We start from the raw sequence: 23,099 nt of genomic DNA, 5'->3' as shown, positions 1-23,099 counted from the left end.
AATGTATACTGGCATTACTGGGTTACGAGAACACTTGTACACATAGCAGTGTTTCATTCACATACAGACCTTGCCAGCAGTAGAACAAATGGCTTGTCAATGAGATCAATATGGTAGCAGGTAGAATCTTGTCTTGTCAACAACTCTTGTTTTTGTAATGCTTACTGATGTCACAGTCTGATGTATGACAACATTTTTACCAGTCAGTCGAATTATGATGAGTTAAATTTTAAAGCTATGTTTAAATTGGAAAGTGATAATAAATTGACTTTGATAGCTGCTTCACCTCGGGTGATATGTAAATAAGAAAGGGTGCAGTCTAACGTCATGACTTCGTTTGTGAATGAGGGATTTTACAAATGCTTCAATCAGTTTGTGACCTTGGTGATAAGTGCCTATATGCAACAAACGGGTTAGTAACTTTGTCAGTAGTCTAGTTCATGTTCAGCAATGACCTATGATGTGATATGTATAGAGAGTTGTGCCTGAAATATAGATATTGTTGACTAATAAATTTGGATTTTCTAAAATATGAATTCTATTTCAAAATAAAAGAATATATAAGAATCGTGATTTCTTTCTTTTCCTTTTTTTCAGTCAGTATTCGTAAGACACTGCATGTTTGTAATAAGAGACAGGGAGGTAGAGACGTACAGACAGACATTTTCAGCAATATATTTTGTTTTCGTTACCATAAGGTAGAGGTTGAGCTAAGTGAAACATTGCAAGACGATTCTGTTTGAGGTGTTATGATTAAATGTCAAATAAAAAATGAAAGCAACCCTAAGACAAAGTCATCGAAATTTCCAGCCCTTTTTATGTTTGTTAGTTAACATCGCTCTAAAGCAATGTTCCCGCAATACTACGGTCTGAAAATAAACCGTATTCAAATAGCTGTTGGGTGCTGACCCGTGAAGATCCGGGGTAGAATAGGTCTTCAGCAACCCATTCTTGCTGTAAAAGGCGACTTTGCTTGTCGTAAAGGCGACTCGCTGGATCGGGTGGTCAGGCTCGCTGACTTGGTTGATGAATGTCATCGTATCCCAATTGCGTGGTTCGATGATCGATGATCTGGTTCAGACTCGATTATTTTATAGACGGTCGTCATATAGCTGGAATAACTAACTAACATACATACATGCATGCATGCATGCATACATGCATACATACATACATACACTGAACCCCCCCCCTGTTCCGAAAACCTTTTCTTACGTAGGTGAAATAAGTAACTGCTTTAATAAGCTATATGTGTGTGTTGAAAACATTGCAACATGAGTTGGCAACAGTGTTTTCGTTTACACCAATATGCCTGATTACCTCTTAAACCTCTTAATGTCTCTTTAAATATGTTTCTTCGTGATTAGTTTTCATAATGCACATCACAAACCAAAACAACGTTCATTGTAGCCCGCAATTATAAACACCAATAACAGGTCTTACCTCATGTTCATCTCGGTTTAAAGGAATATTAACTGGTTCGTCGCAGAAGATTTCACATGACACGTCTGCTTCCATTCCAGGGGACGAATTTACGCGCATTTAAAACCCTGAGTCCTGATTGGTTTAACTCATGACCTTGACATCACGTGGCAATCCTGGCGGACACCTGCGTGAAATGTACATCGCTTCAACCCTGATTTGACGTTTGTTTATTTAAATAGTCTCCAGCGACGAGGTCAAACACTAACATAATTTGCAGCGATGGGATAGCCTATATTATTTTATCATATACATGTATATTGCGAGTTTTTACAAAGCATTAATCCATTCCCCCAAATGACGTGATTAGAGACCAATTAAGATATGGTGAGAAAATGTTGAAATCCGATGTTGAGTGGCCCCTTTCGTCACGCATTCTTGTGTTTTTCACAGGTCACATCTGCCATTCTATATCACGCACTGCACTAGATGGACCTACCACTGTTGCTGGCAATAAAACCCTACTTTGTGGAAAGACCGGGTGTATTTAATGACAAATCACAGAATATTTTTGTATCCGTCATAAAACTTTTGGACTGGTCCCTTACTGAATAATGAAAAGCGACAAAACCCTTTCCATATTCATAAGACATCTCTGCAGAAAGTAGAATCGACTGAACGATTACGTACGATTGTACGAAGCCCGTCCTTCTGGCGCGGCGAAATGAACAGGCGGACGAAGACCATGACGCTAGGTAATAGTACTTGTCAGAGTGAATTAGTAAAGTAACGTATTTATTTTATCATCCAAAACTGGCTCCGACAGGAGATATCGCTTGGATTAGATCAAGCGATATCTACACTGTAGATATCGCTGCAATGAAATTACATCACAATGCTTTGCAGACCATTGTGACGTCACTGGTTACCATGACGTCACAATCAAATGACATCACTAATGGCTCTGCTACTGAAGCTGTTAGCAGTACTTTTTACACTGAAGACACTGCTAATTACTGTCTACAAATTGAAACAGTTGGAAGAATGATGTTGGATGATAAATAAAATCTCACCCTCGTGTCTTTTGATATGAAATATATCAACACTCGTTGATAAAAGTGGCAAAAATCCTCGGCAAGCCTCGGAATTTTTCCACTTTTATCAACTTGTGTTGATAAATTTCATATCAAAAGACACGAGGGTGAGATTATTTGTTCACATGACACTTCAACCTTATTTTAGAGACACACATTTATGTTCATTTGTTAGCAAATGTTGTTGTTACGACGCCTTGAATATTCTTTCAGCTGATGTCATGCACACAAAGGTTCAACTTTCTAAGTCTTGTGGATCTTATTAATGATAACGTTTTGTTGTTGCGAAACTTGAACAAATATACCAATGGTTTAGATGTTTATTTCAAATATTCGCACCGTGTAAACCCTATAAATCCCACATGTATTTCATATTTCCAATTATTTTGTGTTCGAGAGCTTTCATACATTAAGTGTCACATATGGCCACATAATTCACAAAAAAGGCCGCATGCAGTCTGTAACGAAATGTCTATGAAGGCGTGCATCCCTGTTGGTCGTTGCTGTTGTTGCTGGAGTTGTGTTGCGGCCATGGAGGACAATTAGTCGTCGGTCTTGTTGCTGGGTTGAGCATCTCGGACATTCACTGACACAAGCCGCGACAAGTAGCTTTGGAATGGTCCACCCTTTATCATACCAATGGCTCTTGCTCTTCCGGCGTCGCCGACTTATCGATACATCCTTTCACACACTGTTATATACATTTGTGTTTGTATGTTTGTTGTTTAACGCCGCACTAAGTAATATTCCAGCTATGTGACGACGGTTATCCATTTGTGTGTGACAGTTAGATGTGTGTGGTTTGCTAATGCTACTGGGAGATGAGTTTCCTACAATGCATGCAAGGGGGTGGTCAGGCCCACTGACTTGGTTGATGATGCATGTCATCGTATCCCAATCGCGTAGATAGATGCTCATGATGACAATCACTCGATTGTCTGGTCCAGACTCGATTATTTACAGAACGCTGGTCTCCCTAAGGCTGAATCTGTATGTATGAAAATTAAGGAGACCCAAAAACATGTATATTTTGTATTTTTTAGTATTTTTTTTCATCTTTTAGCTATCGATTGTTAGGATGATTTAGAGGTAAAATACATCATTAAACTTAATAAAAGTATATGTGCAACAAAATATACACCTGGTCTCCCTAAAGCTGGATTTTACATACGGTCTCCCTAATGCTTGTTTCAGATATATATATATATAAGTTTAAATCCAATAATTTCCGTTTAGATGTGGAACTTGGACGACACAGTTACACTTCCAGTTATGAACCATTCTGCGATTTCTGTTCGTCCAAAAACTATAAAGATATTGCAGATGTATACCATGTGATGCTTATATTTATATGTGAACGATATACCGGATTTGAAAACCACATGTATGTAAAATTGAATGAAGATTTTGATATTTTGGATCCCTCCCTTTTAGAAATGCTGGATCCGCCCTTTACTTTTGCACGGCTAGATGTACACTTTATGGACCCATACACCTCTCCTTTCGTATGCTGCAAAGTTTATAAAGATGATGTCATATCATTCCTGATGTGAATAAAGTAACAATGTCAATAGTTGATATGAAAAAAAACCCACACCTACGATTTACTTCGGGACAGAAGAGAAAACTGTTAAAAGAACGATGTTGGACAGGACGTAAACAGGCCTAAAAGTTCTCAGTCTGATAATATTTCTTAACCATGTATTTATCATTTTGATCACCTTATATCAACGATATGAAGTGTTTATATATTGTCCAGAAACAAGTACCAGACCATTTCCAGACAAGTCATCTGAAACGGTGAATATCCATCAACTGATAAGTGTCGAAACTGTAATTTGGAACCCAATACGTCGGGAAAGACCGCCATTGTATCAACGCTACTGGTCTATGACGATGTGTCACACAAAAGGAGACAATGGAAAAATAGTCATTGACTCATATAAATCGCTATTTGCTCATGATCAATTATTAATTGCATGTGCTGAAAATTTCTCCCTGAATACTATCACAGAAGTGCAACGGCAATGCCTCGCTCAAATGCGAAGGGAGAAAATATTATGAGCATGCCATGAATTTGAGCAGGTCGATGCAATCTCGATATTGCGCCTATCCTTGTGTATCCCAGTCAAATTGGACCCTATACCACATGTAACAAGTTCTTCTACTACAGGGCACACATCCTCCTCAGTGCCATTGCTAGATTGGCTTAACACACCATAGGAATCACATAGAGTGTTAACAGAAATAGTATTGTCCAAAGGTGTCAAACAAACTTAACAACCAAGGTCATCATAGTCTCTTGGTTATGAGTGTCCCCTTATCTTCGTGTATTCCTTTTGTACAGGGGGCACGGGTGGCCCAGTCGCCTAAGGCGCCGCGATTCGCTGTGCAGAGATGCGTCCCTTTGGCACGCCAGAAACCTATGATTGTGGGTTCGAATCCCGGTTCGCCCCGATTATGTTTCTCGGTTTGTCAGCACTATACCCGTGCTCGTGGATTTCACCAAAGTGGTCAACGTCTGAAACCTGCATCACTTCGGGCTTTCCCTCCACATATAACTGGAATACTGTTAAAAGTGGCGTTAAACCCAACTCACTCACTCTTCTGTACATATTGTTTCAAACTGTGATGAGTTCAACACCGGAGTCCGTTCACTCCGTGATCTCCCAGGACCTCATTCCAGACGTCACACACCGACTCTCGTCTCACAGACTTCAGGATCCTCAGCCATCTTTTACTTCCATCCACCAGACCTTGGATGTACGTGTTCCCATCCTTCTGTTGAAGGACAGAATGCTCTCCCAGAACAGCAATCTGACAGCAGTATACCAGCATAAAGTCATACAACATGTCAAGGTCACTTGAACTGAGAGCCCGGATAGATAGGTAACCGGAAATCACGTGACCACCTATACGAAGTGCTTCCTGTTGGCCAGCCTGGGATTTCTGCATTGCGCCGTATATTAGCTGCCCGACCTCTGCTACTCGGTATGTGTAACAGACCTCATTGAAATCTATTATTCCAAGTACCTGCTTTCCACCTCTGCAATCAGCCAATGACATTTCGGATCCACACAGCTCAGGCTTTACGATTATGTTGCCCATGTTGAAATCGCCATGAACTACTCCTGAATAGAGAAGTCAGTTGTCACTAATTATGTGTTTGGGTTTGTCAGTGCCTTAGCCGCCGTACTCGTGGGTACGAAAGTAGTAAAGTATAAGACCTGCATCACTTCGGCCTCTCCCTCCACAACACATTGACTCACCTTGATATACTAGAAGACCTGTGGAGATCCGGGCTAGAATAGGTCTTCAGCAACCCATGCTTGCCGTAAATGGCGAATGTGCTTGTCGTAAAAGGTGACGAACGGGATCGGGTGGTCAGGCTCGCTGACGTGGTTGATGCATGTCATCGTATCCCAATGGCGTGGATCCATGCTCATGATGTCAATCACTGTAATGTCTGGTCCAGACTCGATTATTGACAGACCGCCATCATATAGCTGGAATATTGCTGAGTGCGGCGTTAAACAACAAACAAACAAACAAAATGATATACTATTAACTGAAATTCTGATCAAAGCGGCATAAAGCACCAAACTCACTCACTCATAAGTTACATTGTCAATAGCATAAGTCTAGTAACTAAATTCCAATAATATATTCACGTGAGTCGTTTTATGAAGAGGGTAATCGGTTCTGCGTGTGTAGAATTTCAGTGTAGCTGTAAACATATCGACAGTATAATCCCTCCCCCAATTCATGTCACTCATCAATAAACAATGCAGAGCGGTACATATGTGACGCCAATATGAATGAATGTGGCCGACTATTTGATATTTCGTATATTTGTCTTCAACAAAATAAATACCAGCACCTTAGCACGGATTTGACATGTGAAAGCATTCAAACCGAACGGAAACTATCCACGGGCAATGCATATGTTGTTTAATTCTACTAGTTAGGCAATTAGGGGGGTTGTTTTTTGTCAAATATTTGTTCAAGCATCACTTGTCCCCAACTTGTATTTCCATGATTCAAATAATAATTGACCAAGTCAATGTTTTTGACAGTTCATGTGATACATTGTTTACATGAACACAATTGTTTGTCAATATTCTTGTGACTAAATGTTACCAGGGTAACATTGGCCTTGATTTCAAATTCATTCAACAAAACGCGAATGTAGGTCAAATGCACGTTCGGGACTAATTCCATAACATGATTTTAATTACATCCTGGATTTCATAATTCGTTCAATGTATGTGGTTCAGCGTAGTGACACAACTTGATAGTAAAACGTCTTACCTTTTTGCAAGAAGCCTTGTTTTACCGACATTTTGCTCCCGAACAACGCTGCTCACAATGTCCTTTATATCGTCTTCCTACAAGCAATACAACAGTTCCTGGGGGGTCGACCATTTGATGTTCTGTTGGGGTTGGGGTTGGGGCTGGGGTTAGGGGTTGGTGGGTGTGCTGGCATTTGTGTTGAAAGTAATCTCTTCCCGCAAATGTGACAAAAGAATATTTAAATAATGTGTCCGCGCGTCTTACTTGACATGCTGGATGCTCTGAATAAATATAATATATTAATAATGCGCCAGATTCTATTTGTCCAGTGAATACTCATGGCTCCACATCATTAGTTTACAGTTACCATCTTTCTACCGGGTACCCATTCACTGCTAGGTGAACAGAGGCGTATTACGAACAATGACTTGGGCATGGAGACACCCCAGTATCCTGTGTTTCAGTATGGGCAGGGAGTGTATATATACATCTTACATCAGGAGCAGGACCGAAACCCTTGGTTAGAAACTTGCAAGAGTCAAACCGCCGAATTCGGTCACCCATCCACCCAGGCTAATCGCTGCGACAAAGGGTGCTTACTTCGCCTGATTGGTGACATGTCATCCGGACACAGGGCCACCACGTACCCCAGGCTCTTCAAGACATCATAGTGGCTAACATGGTGTGAATGGCGGGTGCTAAAGGACCTGCTTACTTGTTTATCTGGTCATCACTGATGTTAAGTGGTCCATTTATATAATTTTCACAGCCGTTTTGCCCCTTACACCCACTTATATTCAGTTAATAGGAGCGAAAAGCCTACATAGATTTTGGAATGACCGCGGAAATGACGTAAACCCTTCTGAAACATCATTTCACATTTTTTTTCACGAGATAATGCGAACAGTTACAAAACTTCGACCATCATCGCGGCAAATAACATGGCCGACAAGGAAACTAATGAATTTTGGGTAAGCGATTTTTATATTTACACATCAATATTATAAGGAATGATGGCGAAGCTGTTCATCTAATGGCGAATATGGCGTTACCTGTGTGTTTTTTTATTGTGTTGACTTTGGTTGATTATTTTGGGTTTGTGCAAAGTTCAGTTGAACGTTGCAGGTATATATGCGCGTGGACGGTGGAGAAGGCTGCATTGCAATGTTCCTACCTGAGTTGAAGGCAGGTAGTTCTTCATTAACCCGGCATTTTCTGCAATCCATCTATTGTCTTTCTCTACCTGCAGACAATCCGTTGGGAAATCCTAGACATGAGAGACAAAAGCCCGATACACACATATATTATCAACTATTTACTTTAAATACCATCATTAGGTAATCATATGTAGTGGACGTGCAGTGACATAAGGAGACCTCTCTAACAGTGGCACACAAAATGGGAAGCTTAGCTGATTTTGTTTTCACTACATCGGCATGGACGTTCGTTAATTACACTGGTACGTCATGGACGTTCGCTTACCACACCAGTCATGCAGTTCCACTGGCAGCACCCTATGTGGTACTGATACGAGCACGCTATCTCTACCTCGAATACGTCATGCAGTTCCACTAATAGAACCCCATGTGGTGCTGACACTAGCACGCTATCTCTACCTGGAATACGTCATGCTGTTCCGCTAACAGCACCCTATGTGGTGCTGATACTGGCACGCTATCTCTACCTCGAATACGTCATGCAGTTCCGCTAACAGCACCCTATGTGGTACTGATACTAGCACGCTCTCCCTACCTCGAGTACGTCATGCAGTTCCGCTAACAGCACCCTATGTGGTACTGATACTAGCACGCTCTCCCTAACTCGAGTACGTCATGCTGTTCCGCTAACAGCACCCTATGTGGTACTGATACGAGCACGCTCTCCCTACCTCGAGTACGTCATGCAGTTCCGCTAACAGCACCCTATGTGGTACTGATACGAGCACGCTCTCCCTACCTCGAGTACGTCATGCAGTTCCGCTAACAGCACCCTATGTGGTACTGATACGAGCACGCTCTCCCTACCTCGAGCAGTTCCGCTAACAGCACCCCGAGCAGAAAGTAGGTCTCCTTATGATGCAAGTGGAGACAACTATCTAGTGGTTCTCCGGGTAGATAGGTGAGGAGACGAACACAACAGTCTTCTTTGGGGCTATCTAAAGATAGAAAATTGTAAACATATTATGGGCCGGTCATTTCATATTTTGCGCCCCCTCTATCCCAAACACATTAAACCATATTTTGTGCCCAATAGTGCTTGAAAAATGCAATCGACACCAAAAACGCTCCCTGGTCTGATATTGTGAAAGGCAGTTTGTACAATATATTGTTTGGATACTCCAATCAGAGACTGAACAAATATTGTGTCATATTTACCTAACAAGGGTACAGGAAATCCTCTCTTGGTAAACATATTGCCATGTTTATTGGGCAAATAAAGTGGACAGACGAAGCCATTGTTCTTGAGCACCAAGGTTAGATCTACCAGAGCCTTTATCTTGGCGTCGCAGGTGGATTCATCTGGGTTGGTCACTTTCAAGACACACCGATCAAAGGTTGACGACTCCACGAGGAAGTTTCTGTCAATAAACGAGGGTAGTTCGGTAATTCCTGTTGGGTGGGAGTCATACACAGACACCATGATGTCCTTCACCTGGTCAGTGGTCACGTACGGACGTCGAGGGTCCGCCATGGTGTTTCTTTATCCAGGTAAACTTTATCCAGGTAAACTCAGTGTTATATCAGCCTCACACCTGTTACATAGAAACACGGGAGGCATGAGTGCAAAGTCGTACGAATGTGGTAGTCCTGCAAAATAAGGGCAGGGTTTGTGTCAGAGGCAATGTGCTGAAGCGAGAACGGTTCATTTTGTCTTCTCTTTTGTTTGTTTGTTTCTGGATGATGTGGGAACGGATGTTACGCTATCAGTTGAATTTTTTGTTTGTTTGATTTTTGTCACAGTCTTTCTGTTTTGTTTTTGTTTGTTTTCGTTTAAGCATATATATTTTATATTACATACAATCAACAATGAAAATACTTTTTGACCATTATACTCATATAGTAGAGCATCATTTTAAAATTATTTGGTCTTTTCTCGAGAGATTTAAACTTTGTTTCCTCATATACTAGTGTCCCTTGGAATCCCGCAAATTGTTCTTAAAGCATTCAGGTGAAGTCTTCCTAATATTTGGCTCTGATCTATCTGATCTAAACCTGCCCTGTATCTGCCCAGTTTGAAATATTTTTAGATCATTATTAAAAACAGTGGCGGTCTTACTAGGAGCATCTACAATAAAATATAAAAAGGAATCATCGGCATAAACAGCATACTGCTTTCGATCCCCTCACTGACATCATTAATATATAATACTAAATACTAAAAACAACAGCGGTCCTAACACTGATCTCTGACGCATGCCTGCATATATTAGGTTTAGATTAGATCTGGAGCCATGGATTACTACCTTCTGTTTCCGCTTTTTGTATATAATTGTAAACCCCTTTTCAACCATTCCCGTTACACTGTATGCCTTAAGTTTAACAAAAATTCCTTTATGCCATACTTCATCAAAAGCTTTACTTACATCACAGATTACAGCTCTAACTTCTTTACCATGATCTAGCGCATTGGCGATAACATCATTCAAGTATGTTAACTGATAAACAGTAAATTCACCTGGCATTAAACCAGACGAAGTTTGAAAGTGTGTTGTTATCACTAAAATAATGAAGAACATGTTTGATAACACATTTTTAAAAAACCTTTGAAATACAGGTCGTAAGTGCGACAGGTCTATTATAACTGTGATTATTTCTGTTTTTCTTATGAATGGGAATGACGAAGGTTTCTTTGTATATGCATGGAAACTATGAAGCATAAGAGACTTATTGAAAAGCATACTAAGTGGACAACTCGTGAGGCACAGATTTCAATACTTTCTTACCAATACAATCAGATCCAACAGCTTTTGTTGAGTCCACAGTAGGATAGCTATAACTTCATCGTATGTGAGGACATTACATATAGGACGCTTATATATACTTGGTTGATTGAGTTGATGTTTGGGAGATCTTGGTCAAGGAACGCTATCGGTGACTGTGCGGTGAAAAATTCATTCATTACATCTGCGAAGGATTTGCTATCGTCATTTATAATATTACTGTTATAACTTGTTCCATTTTAAATAGTTTTTCACTAGACGCCACCACGTTTTGCTACTTCGGTTGTCTATTTTGTCATCAATTTTAGAAAAATAGACTTCGTTGCTTTCCGAACTGATACTATGACTTTATTCCTGAATAATCTAAAACATGCTTTGCTATCTTACTTTGTCGATTACGTTTATCTTTCTTCCGAAAAGAATAGTAATATTCCCCTGAGGTTAGAATAAATCAACAGGAATACTCATGGAGTAAGGTTTGAGTGTAAGATGGACGATGGCTCCCACTCAAGAAAATCACACCTCCGTTTTTGATCCATGCAGTTTTGCAAACGCGCATATACGCCCACTGCAGTAAATCCATGAAGTTATCCATCACATCCACTGTATCATATTAACCCCCACGCTTGAAACTTATTTTCAGTTCATTTTGTTTTCCTCTCTGTTCGAAAACAGACCATGCGGCGCTGACGACCTTGACATTGTCTTCAGGTTCTAGAGTCCAGTCAAATTGAAAGACTAGTACTGATGCATGGCTTTGGGAGATATCTTCCTCAGTTAACATACTGGTCTTGAATCTGGCATTATTTGATGTGTCATTTATAAATACCAAGTTCTTTGATCAAACAGTTAATGTAGTGATGTTTACATGTGATGATTGTGTTATTTGAGGCCTTGTCAGTGGGACCATCTATGTTGTGATTTCAGCTGGCTGGGACAGAACGGTTTTATTCCAACCTTGATTCTTCTCTTTAAGTTTGTGCATGTAGAATGCACAATGACAGTATTTGCTTTTGGCCCATTGGCTTATGCTTCGACAGCATCCATAACACACGATGGAAACGACAATAGTAAATGTGTTCCGCTTATGGTATTGTATACTGTTATTTACCAACCATCTGGAAGTATCTTTGAGAGTATCACTCGATCTTTATAAAAAAGCGATATTTTACTTAGAGTCTGACCTGTATGTCATTAATGGTTATAACACGTCCCATTTTAATTCTGGAAACCCACTAGTCCAGAAACTCTACGGTATTTATCCAGTCTCGGTCAAAGGTATTTACAAAATGAAACATGCTGTTTTCATGGGAACATGCTAAGGAAGAAAAAATGAAGATTTTTTTTTCAAATACTCAAATTTTACATTGAAAATATTTTCCTTTGCCCAAAACTCTTGTTTTTGTTTCGCAAATACATAAATGTATTTCTATCAAGTATCATGACACAAAATTAAACTCATTTTAACCTAATTCAACAATTTTATAGCCCATGGGAGAGAATATTTTCCTTCGCTCAAAACTCATGTTTTTGTTTCGCAAATACATACAGGTATTTTAACAAGTTCCATGACACATAATGTAACTTATATACTTTTATAGCGATATTGAAATATTTCACCCATGGGCGAGAATATTTTCCTTTACTCAAAACTCATGTTTATGTTTCTATATCTTATTGCTATTGTTCCCAAGTATTATAAAACACTTCAATGTTTCTCCTTCCTAATCTAACGTTATAACATTTCAGGACATTACCATTATCTAATACACAAGAGATGATAACAAGACATATTTTATTCTGTTTTATGGTCTATGCGGTCTTAAAATTAATTTTATTAGTCTTCAAATCTTATGTCTAGTGCATATTTTCACAAACAGGGCTGTTAGCTGATATAAGGAATGTAACATCCAGTTGAGGGCTGTATACGACATACATTAGTCTGTTAACGAACTTATTACGCCAGTGGCAGACGTAATTCAAACTCCTTCCACACCGACACCGCCTCAAATATATTTGTGTACCAATTACATAACTCTTACGGACAGGGTGGGGTGGAAGTTCACGCGAAACGGACGACACTGTGTAAATTGGGCGGCGCCTTTGATATCGCCTCACAACATACTTTTAATGAATGACCCATTAAACGATGATACAGATCAGGATCGCGGAGAAAATACAAGATTCTTTCTCGTTGAATATATCAAGGCACCAATTCATATTTCATAAACTTTTTGTGTCTTTGAATGAATGAAACATCCAACCAAAGGCCGTTTTTTAAATAGTAATGTAATGATATAATATAAAGTATATTTCACATGATATAATATACTTTGCACACAATTAGTTAATGCTTTGAAGGGACTGACGAAAACATGGGCGAAATATTTTAATAACGCCACAAATTAGTTGAACTAAGTTAAAATGAGTTGAATCATGTGTCATGCTTGTAGACACACCTTAATGTATTTGCGAAACTAAAACTGTTGAGCAAAGAAAAATATTCTCGCCCATGGGCCAAACTTTCTTGTCCAGGGCGAAATATTTCCATAACGCAGTAAAATAGTTGAATTAAGTTAAAATGAGATACATTATATGTAATGAAACCTCTAAGAACACCTTTATGTATTTGCGAAACAAAACCACGAGTTTTGAGCAAAGGAAAATATTCTCACCCATGGGCCAAACCTTTTCTTACCATGGGCGAAATATTTCAATATCGCTATAACATCGTTGAATTAAGTTAAAGTGAGTTAAGATTTTTTTCATGATACTTGAAGGAATACATTTATTTATTTGCGAAACCAAAACATGGATTTTGGGTGAATGAAAATATTCTCGCCCATGGGCCAAGCCCTTCTCTCGCCCATGGGCGAAATATTTCAATATCGCTATCAAATCGTTGAATTAAGTTAAAATGAGTTAAATTTTTTGTCATGAAACTTCTATGAACACCTGTATGTATTTGCGAGACAAAAACATGAGTTTTGAGTTGAGGAAAATATTCTCGCCCATGGGCAGGCATAGTGTGAATATTGAGTTTTTTTTTTTTTAATTTCTTTTCTTCCTTAGCATGTTCCCATGAAAACAGCATGTTTAATTTTGTGAATACCTTTGACGGAGACTGGGCAAATACCTAGAGTTTCTGGACTATTTGGTTTCCAGAATTAAAATGGGACGTGTTTTATATTTTTGTGCATGAATGTCTACTAAACATAAATATAACTTCTTTGATAGGCATTTAGAAGTTGGAGTACTAAGTAAGGATAAGAATTTATTGAAGAAAAACTTCTTTTGTTACAATTAAGAGCGACGTTTCGGTGTAGGTTCTAGGTTCTCAAGCAAGTTATGTATATATATATATACTTGTCAACCACACACTGTACAAGTAGGAGGCAATGTTTATACAGTAGAGTAGATATTGTTATACTTTAGTAGGGAAGCCTGTTATGTACACTCAAGGGTAGTGATGACAATCATCGGTGAAGTCAGTGACTTATACAAAGGATGAAGCCAGTAATATAAACAATAGGATTATGGCTGATTTTGGGTCTTTTATGAGTTGATTGTACGCCGGGGGTATGTGATAGCCTTGGTCACGGTTGATTGACGGCTGGAGTCTTTTGATGTTGATGACTTCTTGTAAGTTTTCTGATTTTGAAGTCTTTGAGGTAGGTGGTGAGGGCTGTGACTTTCTCCAACTGAATGCTGTGGCTTGGTGTTCTGAAAGAGCTGATTTAGAGTCATCTTTGGAGACTGAGCTTTGATGTTCTTTTATTCGGGTTTGGAGGGGCCTAGATGTTTCTCCTTTGTAAGCTTGTCCACAACTGCACGGAATGTGGTACACTGCTCCTGATGGTTCTAGCTTGTGGCTGGATGGTGGTTTCCCTGTGACTTTAACTGTGTTCTGAATGGTATGACTTCTCTTGAAAACTACATCAATGTTGGCCTGTTTCTTTAAGAGTCTCTGGATTTTGTAGCTAACTGTTCCAGAAGTAGCTAACTGATCACAAAGGGTGCAGACTGTTGACGTGGGGATTTCTGAGATTTCTTGGTGATGTTCTGTATCGTCTGTAGTACCAGTTGCTCAGGATAGAGGTTATACTGTATAAATACTTGTTTGAGGTGGTTTAGTTCAGTTGTTAAATGTTGCTTCGTGGAACAGATGTTGTGAGCTTGAACAGAAGGAAACAGTTGTTCTTGGTTGGGTTGGTATAGCTCGTCCAAATACACTCGATTAATATGGAAGTGCTCGCCCAAACGCACCTGTTGCTCATGTTCTTTTTTGTGGTAAATCTCGTGCGTGTCATGCTGATGAGACGGACCACTACGTTGAACGGGGTAACATGTGAAAGTTGACATTTATTCGTTGTGGGACGAAGACGTCCTCAGAGCTCCAGTCAGGAGATTGCCTTTGCTAATACTAGAATTAACTTCCATTATCCACTTTATAACAGAAAGTGGTCAATTATTCACTTTTGATGAATATATAGAAACATTACATTTTGGGGCGATTTGGTTAGTGTGGCAATGAAGGTTTGTGTTTCTGTCTTCTGTTTCTGTTTAATTAAAATGCCCGACATGATATTTTTGACTTGTTGTTTATTTAACGGGGAATAACGTGCCTCATTCCCATATGGTAGCAGAGCGTGGTTTCAAAAGGTAAGTCAAATAAATTATGTCGTATCTGCAGGAGGGAGGCTCTGTAAAGAGCAATGAGTCTCTGGCCCAAGAAACAGAAGGGTCTCTGTTAAAACTGGAGAATATTTTGAAACTAAAACAACAAAAAGCAAATGTTAAATCAACCTTTACAAAAGCCAAAAACAAGCTGTACAGCTTACTAGAATCTTCTGACCAACCATCTCGAATAGACATACGAGATGGTATAGATAAAGTAAATGAAAGTCTGGTGAAAGCAATCGATGTTATGACACAACTCACTCTGGCTTTTGCAAAGAATCAACAAGGTGAAAATGTCGCTAAAACTGAACGAGAGATTAGTCACCTTGAGGATGAAACTAATGCTGTAGTTGAACAGGCACAATTTCACTTAGATAATAGGTCAGATGTGACTTCCTTGTCAAGTAAGGGACGCAATAGATTGTATAGACCTGAACAGGCTGCGGGAAGTGAGCCATGTATTCAGAAAGACATTGGGCATGGTGTTCATAGCATACCACATGAACACACACATGCTTATAAAGCAGAGTCACACAGTTATGCAATAGGCACTGATCTATGGAAACAACTCAAGCGTGTTTCTATCCCAGTATTTTCTGGAGATGTTAAATGCTATGAAAGTTGGAAAGCTGCATTTCTGACATGCATAGACCATGCACCAGCAACTGCTGAATACAAGCTATTACAGCTAAGGCAGTATCTTTCTGGTGAGGCTTTGAAAACAGTACAAGCTTTGGGGCATAGTGCTATAGCGTATGACATTGCATTAGAGCGCCTAGAAAGGAAGTATGGTGGTAGGAGGCGTCAAGTAGCGTTACAGTTAGAAGAAGTGACAAATTTGAAGCCTATTCGCCAAGGGAATGCTAGAGATGTTCAAAGATTTGCTGATATCTTGGACATTGCAGTCGTTAGTCTGAAAGAAGCAGATAGAATAGAAGAGCTTGGTAATGGGTTATTTTATGCCACTTTACAAAAGAAAATGACTGAGTCAATGATCGCACAATACCAAAGATGGCTTCATGACAGAGATAGGCAAGAGTCTGTCGAGACTCTAAGAGAATGGGTACTTCAGGAAGCTGAATACCAAACGATAGCAGCGGAAACGATACATGGTGTTTCTGATAAAAACAAAAGACTAGAGTTCAAAAGAAAAGAATCGTGCTCATTTGTCGGTGAGCTGAATAGAAAGTCAAAGAGGGAGGTCATATGCAAGGTTTGTGGTGAACAGCATGTGTTATGGAAATGCAATGTGTTCAAGAATATGAATGTTTCTGAGAGATGGAACACTGCTAAGAAAATGAAAGTATGCTTTCGCTGTCTTGGTGGTAATCATCGTGGCTCACAATGTAGATATGCATATCGCTGTGGGATCAATGGGTGTACGAAAACCCACAATAGACTCTTACATGAGAACATACCCAGAATTGACATTGCACAAGGCAATCTGGATTTTGCAGAAAATAGTTTAGTTGTGGAGAAGGATACTCAGGTAGGTTCTCAAACAAAAGGTCATGACCAGGGCTTTTCTGAAAGAGCACATGCAACTATGCCATTGGAATTTGACCATCCATTCACAGCACTTCGGACAGTTCCAGTAGTGCTGAAGAATGGAACTAAAAGGATCCGTGTCAACGCATTATTGGATGATGCAAGTACCAAGTCATACATTAATGCTGATGTAGCTTCAGAATTAGGGATGCAGGGGTCAATAGAGAAAATATCTGTAAGTGTCTTGAATGGTAAGAAAGAAACATTTGAGACCAAGCCAGTGGTATTTGGAATTGAGAGTGAAGATGGTAGGGTGGATATGGAAATGACAGCACTGACTACTACTAGGGTCACGGGCGACTTGCAAGTGATTGATTGGCAAAAATGTAGACACAGATGGAGTCACTTGAAGAACATAAGCTTTCCAAGTATTGGGCGACGTCCAATTATCGATCTCCTGATAGGTATTGATCATGTGCAATTACATCAGTCATTCGAAGATGTTTGTGGAGATGTAGGCGATCCTATTGCAAGGAGAACGCCTCTTGGGTGGACATGCATAGGCAATGTAAGCAGTCAGGCAACATCCCAAACACACTGTGCATATACATACCACACATACAGCAAAGACAGTGAATTGTGCTCATTAGTGAAGTCATTTTGGGAAATTGAAGAGTTGAAGACTCCTCTCACACGCCTTATACCAGATGACGAGCAAGCTCTTCACAAAGCACAGGAGACACTAGTGTATATGAATGGCCAATACCAGATTGGTATTCCTTGGAAGAACGTTCCATCATTACCAAATGACTATGCCATGGCATTTCGTAGGCTGCTTAGCACTGAAAAGAAGTTATCCAAAGACAAGGACACGGCACTAGCCTATGACAATATCATCTTGCAGTATGTTGAAAAAGGTTATATCCATAAAGTAGATCATGAGGAATCGAGGGAAGATGTGTGGTATCTTCCTCATTTCCCGATATTGCGCCCAGATAAGACCACAACAAAGGTCCGTATTGTTTTTGACGCTTCGGCAAAGTATCAGGACACATCATTGAATGATGTAATCAGTCCAGGTCCGAAGCTTCATAGTGAGCTCTTTGATGTGCTGATACGGTTCAGGAGAAAACCAGTAGCTCTCATTTGTGATATAGCAGAGATGTTCTTGCAGATCAAAATATCACCGGAAGATAGACCTTACCACAGATTTCTCTGGAGATCTATGAATACAGATATGCCTCCTGAGGTATACGAGTTCAGTCGTCTTGTATTCGGTAACACCTCTTCTCCTTTCTTGGCTCAGTATGTTACCCAGGAACATGCTAAGGCACATCTGGTAGATCTGCCTATGGCTGCAGAAACTGTCATAAAATCCACATACATGGATGACAGTATGGACTCGGTAGAGAATGTGGATGAAGGTATAGAACTGTACAACCAATTAACTCAGTTATGGTCCAGTGCTTCAATGCATGCTCGGAAATGGTTGTCCAATTCCCTGAATGTCCTTGATAACATTCCTGAAGAAGATAGGGCTTCTGAAATTGATCTTTGTAAAGGCCATTTACCATCAGTGAAAGCACTTGGGTTAATGTGGGTGGCTGAAAAAGATATGTTCACATTCAAAGTTGGTACGTTTCCTGAAGAAGAAACCACTAAAAGAGGTTTTCTCAGGCAAATTGCAAGACTGTTTGATCCGCTTGGATTCATAGGACCATTTATAATCACTGCAAAGATTCTGTTACAAGAAATGTGGTTAACAGGACACGATTGGGATGATGAACTGCCTCAGAACCTGCAACAGAAAATAGAAAAATGGTTAGTACAATGGAAAGAAGTACAAGGTGTTCAGGTACCCAGATGTTTGCGCCTTGATGCTGAGATTTGTTCAGTCTCTATTCATACCTTTGTTGATGCATCACAGGATGCATATGGCACCGTTGTTTATGCCATCTATACTTACATGGACGGAAAGAAGTCAAGCAGGATAGTTGCTGCAAAGAGTCGTGTAGCTCCGTTGAAAGCCTGTAGCATCCCACGCCTTGAACTGATGGCAGCTGTACTTGGCCTCAGACTTGTATCTGAAGTGGTCAAAGTCCTTCAGATTGAGATTGAAACGGTTACCTTCTGGTCAGATAGTAGGAATGTCTTGTGTTGGATAAGAAACAATAGTCGTACTTTCAAACCGTTTGTTGGCAACAGAGTTGGAGAAATACACAGCACTACAAATCCATCTCAATGGCGACACGTACCATCTGCAGAAAATCCTGCAGATCACTTAACAAGAGGTCTGTCTGTTTCACAACTCATACACAATGAGTTATGGTGGTCTGGTCCTACGTTTTTGCTCAGAGATGAATCTGAATGGCCATCTGATAAAGCATTTTCCCTTGACATCATCAATGATGATGAAAGAAGAACGAGCAATAAGCAGGTTGCTCTAGTTTCAATACAGAAACCTGACCTTGCGACGTGGAGACTTGACCCTTCCAGATTCTCCAGCTGGAGAAAATTGACACGTGTGAATGCTTGGATTTTCAGATTCTTGCATAACTGTTCCACGTCAGATGATTACAAAATGAAAGGTGAACTGACGGTAGAGGAAATAGCAGATTCTGAGCACAGAATTATTGCTGATGCACAGACGGAAGCATTTGCAAGTGAATATGCAACTTTGTTGTCAGGTAAGATGTTGGCTTCCAGTTCCAAACTCCTTGCACTTCAGCCACAACTAGATGAAAATGGGGTCATGAGATTGAGTGGACGCTTAGGCGATGCTGAATGTTTGCCACTTGGAGCACGATTTCCTATAATTCTACCTCGTAGAAGTTGGGTGACAAAGCTCATCATAAAACAGTATCACGAAGATGGTAAACATGTTCTGGGCACAAACCAAACATTGGCTGCAGTGTCATCTAAATATTGGATTATCTCAGCACGAGAAGCAATACGTGAATGGGAGAAAGAATGTGCTCGATGTAATAGGGACAAAGCAAAACCTGCCTATCCAATGATGGCTCCGTTACCAAAAATGAGACTTCGAAAATCCTTCCGTGCATTCAGCCAGGCTGCTGTTGACTATGCTGGACCTTTCATAACAGTCCAAGGCAGAGGAAAATCACGTCAGAAACGTTATTTGTGTCTATTCACCTGTTTGACTACAAGAGCTGTTCACCTAGAGATGGCATACAGCTTGGACACCAGCGCATTCCTAAATGCGTTTTACCGAATGGTAAATCGAAGAGGTCTACCACAAGATGTCATATCTGACAATGGAACAAACTTCGTTGGTGCCGTCAAAGAACTCAAGGAACTTCTTCACATGCTGGATCAAGATGCTGTTCGGCGTTCCATGGCCAATCGAGGAGTGAAATGGCACTTCAACCCTCCATACTCGCCGCATTTTGGAGGGGTATTCGAGACGATGATAAAATCGGCTAAGCGTGCTATCTTCGCTATCCTGGGGAATGGTGACGTCACAGATGAGGAACTGGAAACGGCATTCACAGGAGCTGAAGCGCTGATCAACTCGCGCCCTCTGACATATCAGTCGACTCATCCCCAAGATGAGATTCCTCTGACTCCGAATCACTTCCTGCATGGCCAGATTGGAGGAATGTTTGCTCCGGAATCCGTAGACACAACCGATTATCACCCAAGGAAGCGCTGGAGACGTATTCAGGAACTGATGAGGCACTTTTGGAAGCGTTGGATGAAGGAATGGCTCCCAGGTCTGAACCCAAGACGGAAATGGCGAACTCCAAGCAGAGACCTGTGTATCGATGATGTTGTGTTGGTGATATCTCCTGACACTCCACGGGGACAGTGGCCACTTGGTAGAATTGTCAAGACATACCCAGGAAGAGATGGACATGTGCGTGTCGTGGATGTACGGATCGGACAATCAGTGATTACTAGAGCAGCAAACAAGATTTGTCCACTGGAGTGGTCAACTGTGAACTGTGACTTCGGATAATGTGACTTCGGATATTGTGACTTCGGATATTGTGACTTCGGATATTGTGACTTCGGATATTGTGACTTCGGATATTGTGACTTCGGATATTGTGACTTCGGAGAATGTGACTTCGGAGAATGTGACTTTGGATAATGTGACTTCGTGAACTGACGTCGTGAACAGTGACATCGTGAAACTGAAATGTGTTGTAAACTGTGACTCCTGAACTGTGACATTGTAAAATGTGATATGAGCATTCATGGATATTCAGGGACTAATGGATTGTTATAATTTCAATCATTTTGTAAGTATGGTACAGTTTTATTTCAATTCATTGCAAACGCTAGAAGTGTTAGTATTGTGTTGATATTGTGTTGATATTGTATGTATTGTGTTGCCAGGAATCTGTCAAGGAGGGGGGTATGAACAGAAGGAAACAGTTGTTCTTGGTTGGGTTGGTATAGCTCGTCCAAATACACTCGATTAATATGGAAGTGCTCGCCCAAACGCACCTGTTGCTCATGTTCTTTTTTGTGGTAAATCTCGTGCGTGTCATGCTGATGAGACGGACCACTACGTTGAACGGGGTAACATGTGAAAGTTGACATTTATTCGTTGTGGGACGAAGACGTCCTCAGAGCTCCAGTCAGGAGATTGCCTTTGCTAATACTAGAATTAACTTCCATTATCCACTTTATAACAGAAAGTGGTCAATTATTCACTTTTGATGAATATATAGAAACATTACATTTTGGGGCGATTTGGTTAGTGTGGCAATGAAGGTTTGTGTTTCTGTCTTCTGTTTCTGTTTAATTAAAATGCCCGACATGATATTTTTGACTTGTTGTTTATTTAACGGGGAATAACGTGCCTCATTCCCAGAGCTCGTCTTGCAAGGGTTGAAACAAGACATTCGCGCATTACTTACTACTTGTGTAATCTTCCAAGGAACTGCATATTGACAAGTGGGTGTTCCGCGGTGTCGGTGTTCAACGGTGGCTGTTTCGAGGTGTTGATGCAGATGTTACTAGTGTAGATGTGCCGGGGTTGAAGGTGTTCCGAGGTGTTGAAGCAGATGTCACTAGTGTAGATGTGCCGGGGCTGTAGCTGTTTCGAGGTGTCGATGCAGATGTCTCTAGTGTAGATGTGCCGGGGTTGAAGGTGTTCCGAGGTGTCGATGTAGATGTTACTAGTGTAGATGTGCCGGGGTTGTAGGTGTTCCAAGGTGTTGATGCAGATGTCACTAGTGTAGATGTGCCGGGGTTGTAGGTGTTCCGAGGTGTTGATGCAGATGTTACTAGTGTAGATGTGCCGGGGTTGAAGGTGTTCCGAGGTGTTGAAGCAGATGTCACTAGTGTAGATGTGCCGGGGTTGTAGGTGTTCCGAGGTGTCGATGCAGATGTCACTGGTGTAGATGTGCCGGGGTTGTAGGTGTTCCGAGGTGTCGATGCAGATGTTACTAGTGTAGATGTGCCGGGGTTGTAGGTGTTCCGAGGTGTCGATGCAGATGTTACTAGTGTAGATGTGCCGGGGTTGTAGGTGTTCCGAGGTGTCGATGCAGATGTTACTAGTGTAGATGTGCCGGGGTTGTAGGTGTTCCGAGGTGTCGATGCAGATGTTACTAGTGTAGATGTGCCGGGGTTGTAGGTGTTCCGAGGTGTCGATGCAGATGTTACTAGTGTAGATGTGTTGGTGTCGTTGATAGACAGGTTCTTACTCATAAACGTGAATTCTATGTTGCGGCAATACTACAACTCAACTATTTAACGCACACAAATAAAACCAAGTCTGTTACAGGACGTCGAGGACAGTGATAATCACTTTCCTTGATGCAAGTTTCACGTCCTAAGCTGGTCTTGTCAAGTATCCTCTTTTGGAGTATTCATACCGAGAGAAGCATGGTGACAACGCATGAACAGCCATCAGTCTCAAAACAAGTGTCCTGTACAACATATACACCACACAGTAATAAAAACATTCTCAGAAACAAATAACCTTGGATTGACTCACTTACCCTACTGTACGCCTCAACAGTCCTGGCCATGCTGTACCCACGTTCCGCTTGTGCTTCCTTGTGTGGCTTCTCACAGGGTAGACTGTGAGCGCATTTAATATCCATGTATAGAATGTATATACAAACTAAACTATCTAAACTAACTAGTTTCTGAATGACATTGTCCCTAAGAGTGACAATTCTCTTTTCGATGACCCCAAACACAGA

At 40.6% G+C, this 23,099-nt stretch overlaps 2 protein-coding genes and 1 pseudogene across 2 annotated transcripts; 1 reads left to right on the top strand and 2 right to left on the bottom strand.

Moving 5' to 3' along the window:
• Positions 1-5,153: 5,153 nt before the first annotated feature.
• LOC139470244 (hydroxylysine kinase-like) lies at positions 5,154-9,500 on the bottom strand (annotated as a pseudogene).
• Positions 9,501-16,975: 7,475 nt separating this feature from the next.
• LOC139458197 (uncharacterized) lies at positions 16,976-20,896 on the top strand. The gene is made up of 2 exons (XM_071239548.1): positions 16,976-17,225; positions 17,592-20,896. Exons 1-2 carry the CDS (start codon positions 16,976-16,978, stop codon positions 20,894-20,896), a joined length of 3,555 nt encoding a protein of 1,184 aa, XP_071095649.1.
• A 971-nt stretch (positions 20,897-21,867) lies between these two features.
• Positions 21,868-22,599, bottom strand: LOC139458195 (mucin-13-like). The gene has a single exon (XM_071239534.1). The coding sequence runs from the start codon at positions 22,597-22,599 to the stop codon at positions 21,868-21,870; it is 732 nt and encodes a 243-aa protein (XP_071095635.1).
• Between the last annotated feature and the right edge of the window lie 500 nt (positions 22,600-23,099).

The sequence above is a fragment of the Haliotis cracherodii genome, unplaced genomic scaffold (genome assembly GCF_022045235.1).
Source record: "Haliotis cracherodii isolate W230 unplaced genomic scaffold, xgHalCrac1.p SCAF_1, whole genome shotgun sequence".
In the NCBI taxonomy this organism is placed as follows: Eukaryota; Metazoa; Mollusca; class Gastropoda; order Lepetellida; family Haliotidae; genus Haliotis; species Haliotis cracherodii.
This window is presented reverse-complemented; position numbering and strand designations above follow the sequence as displayed.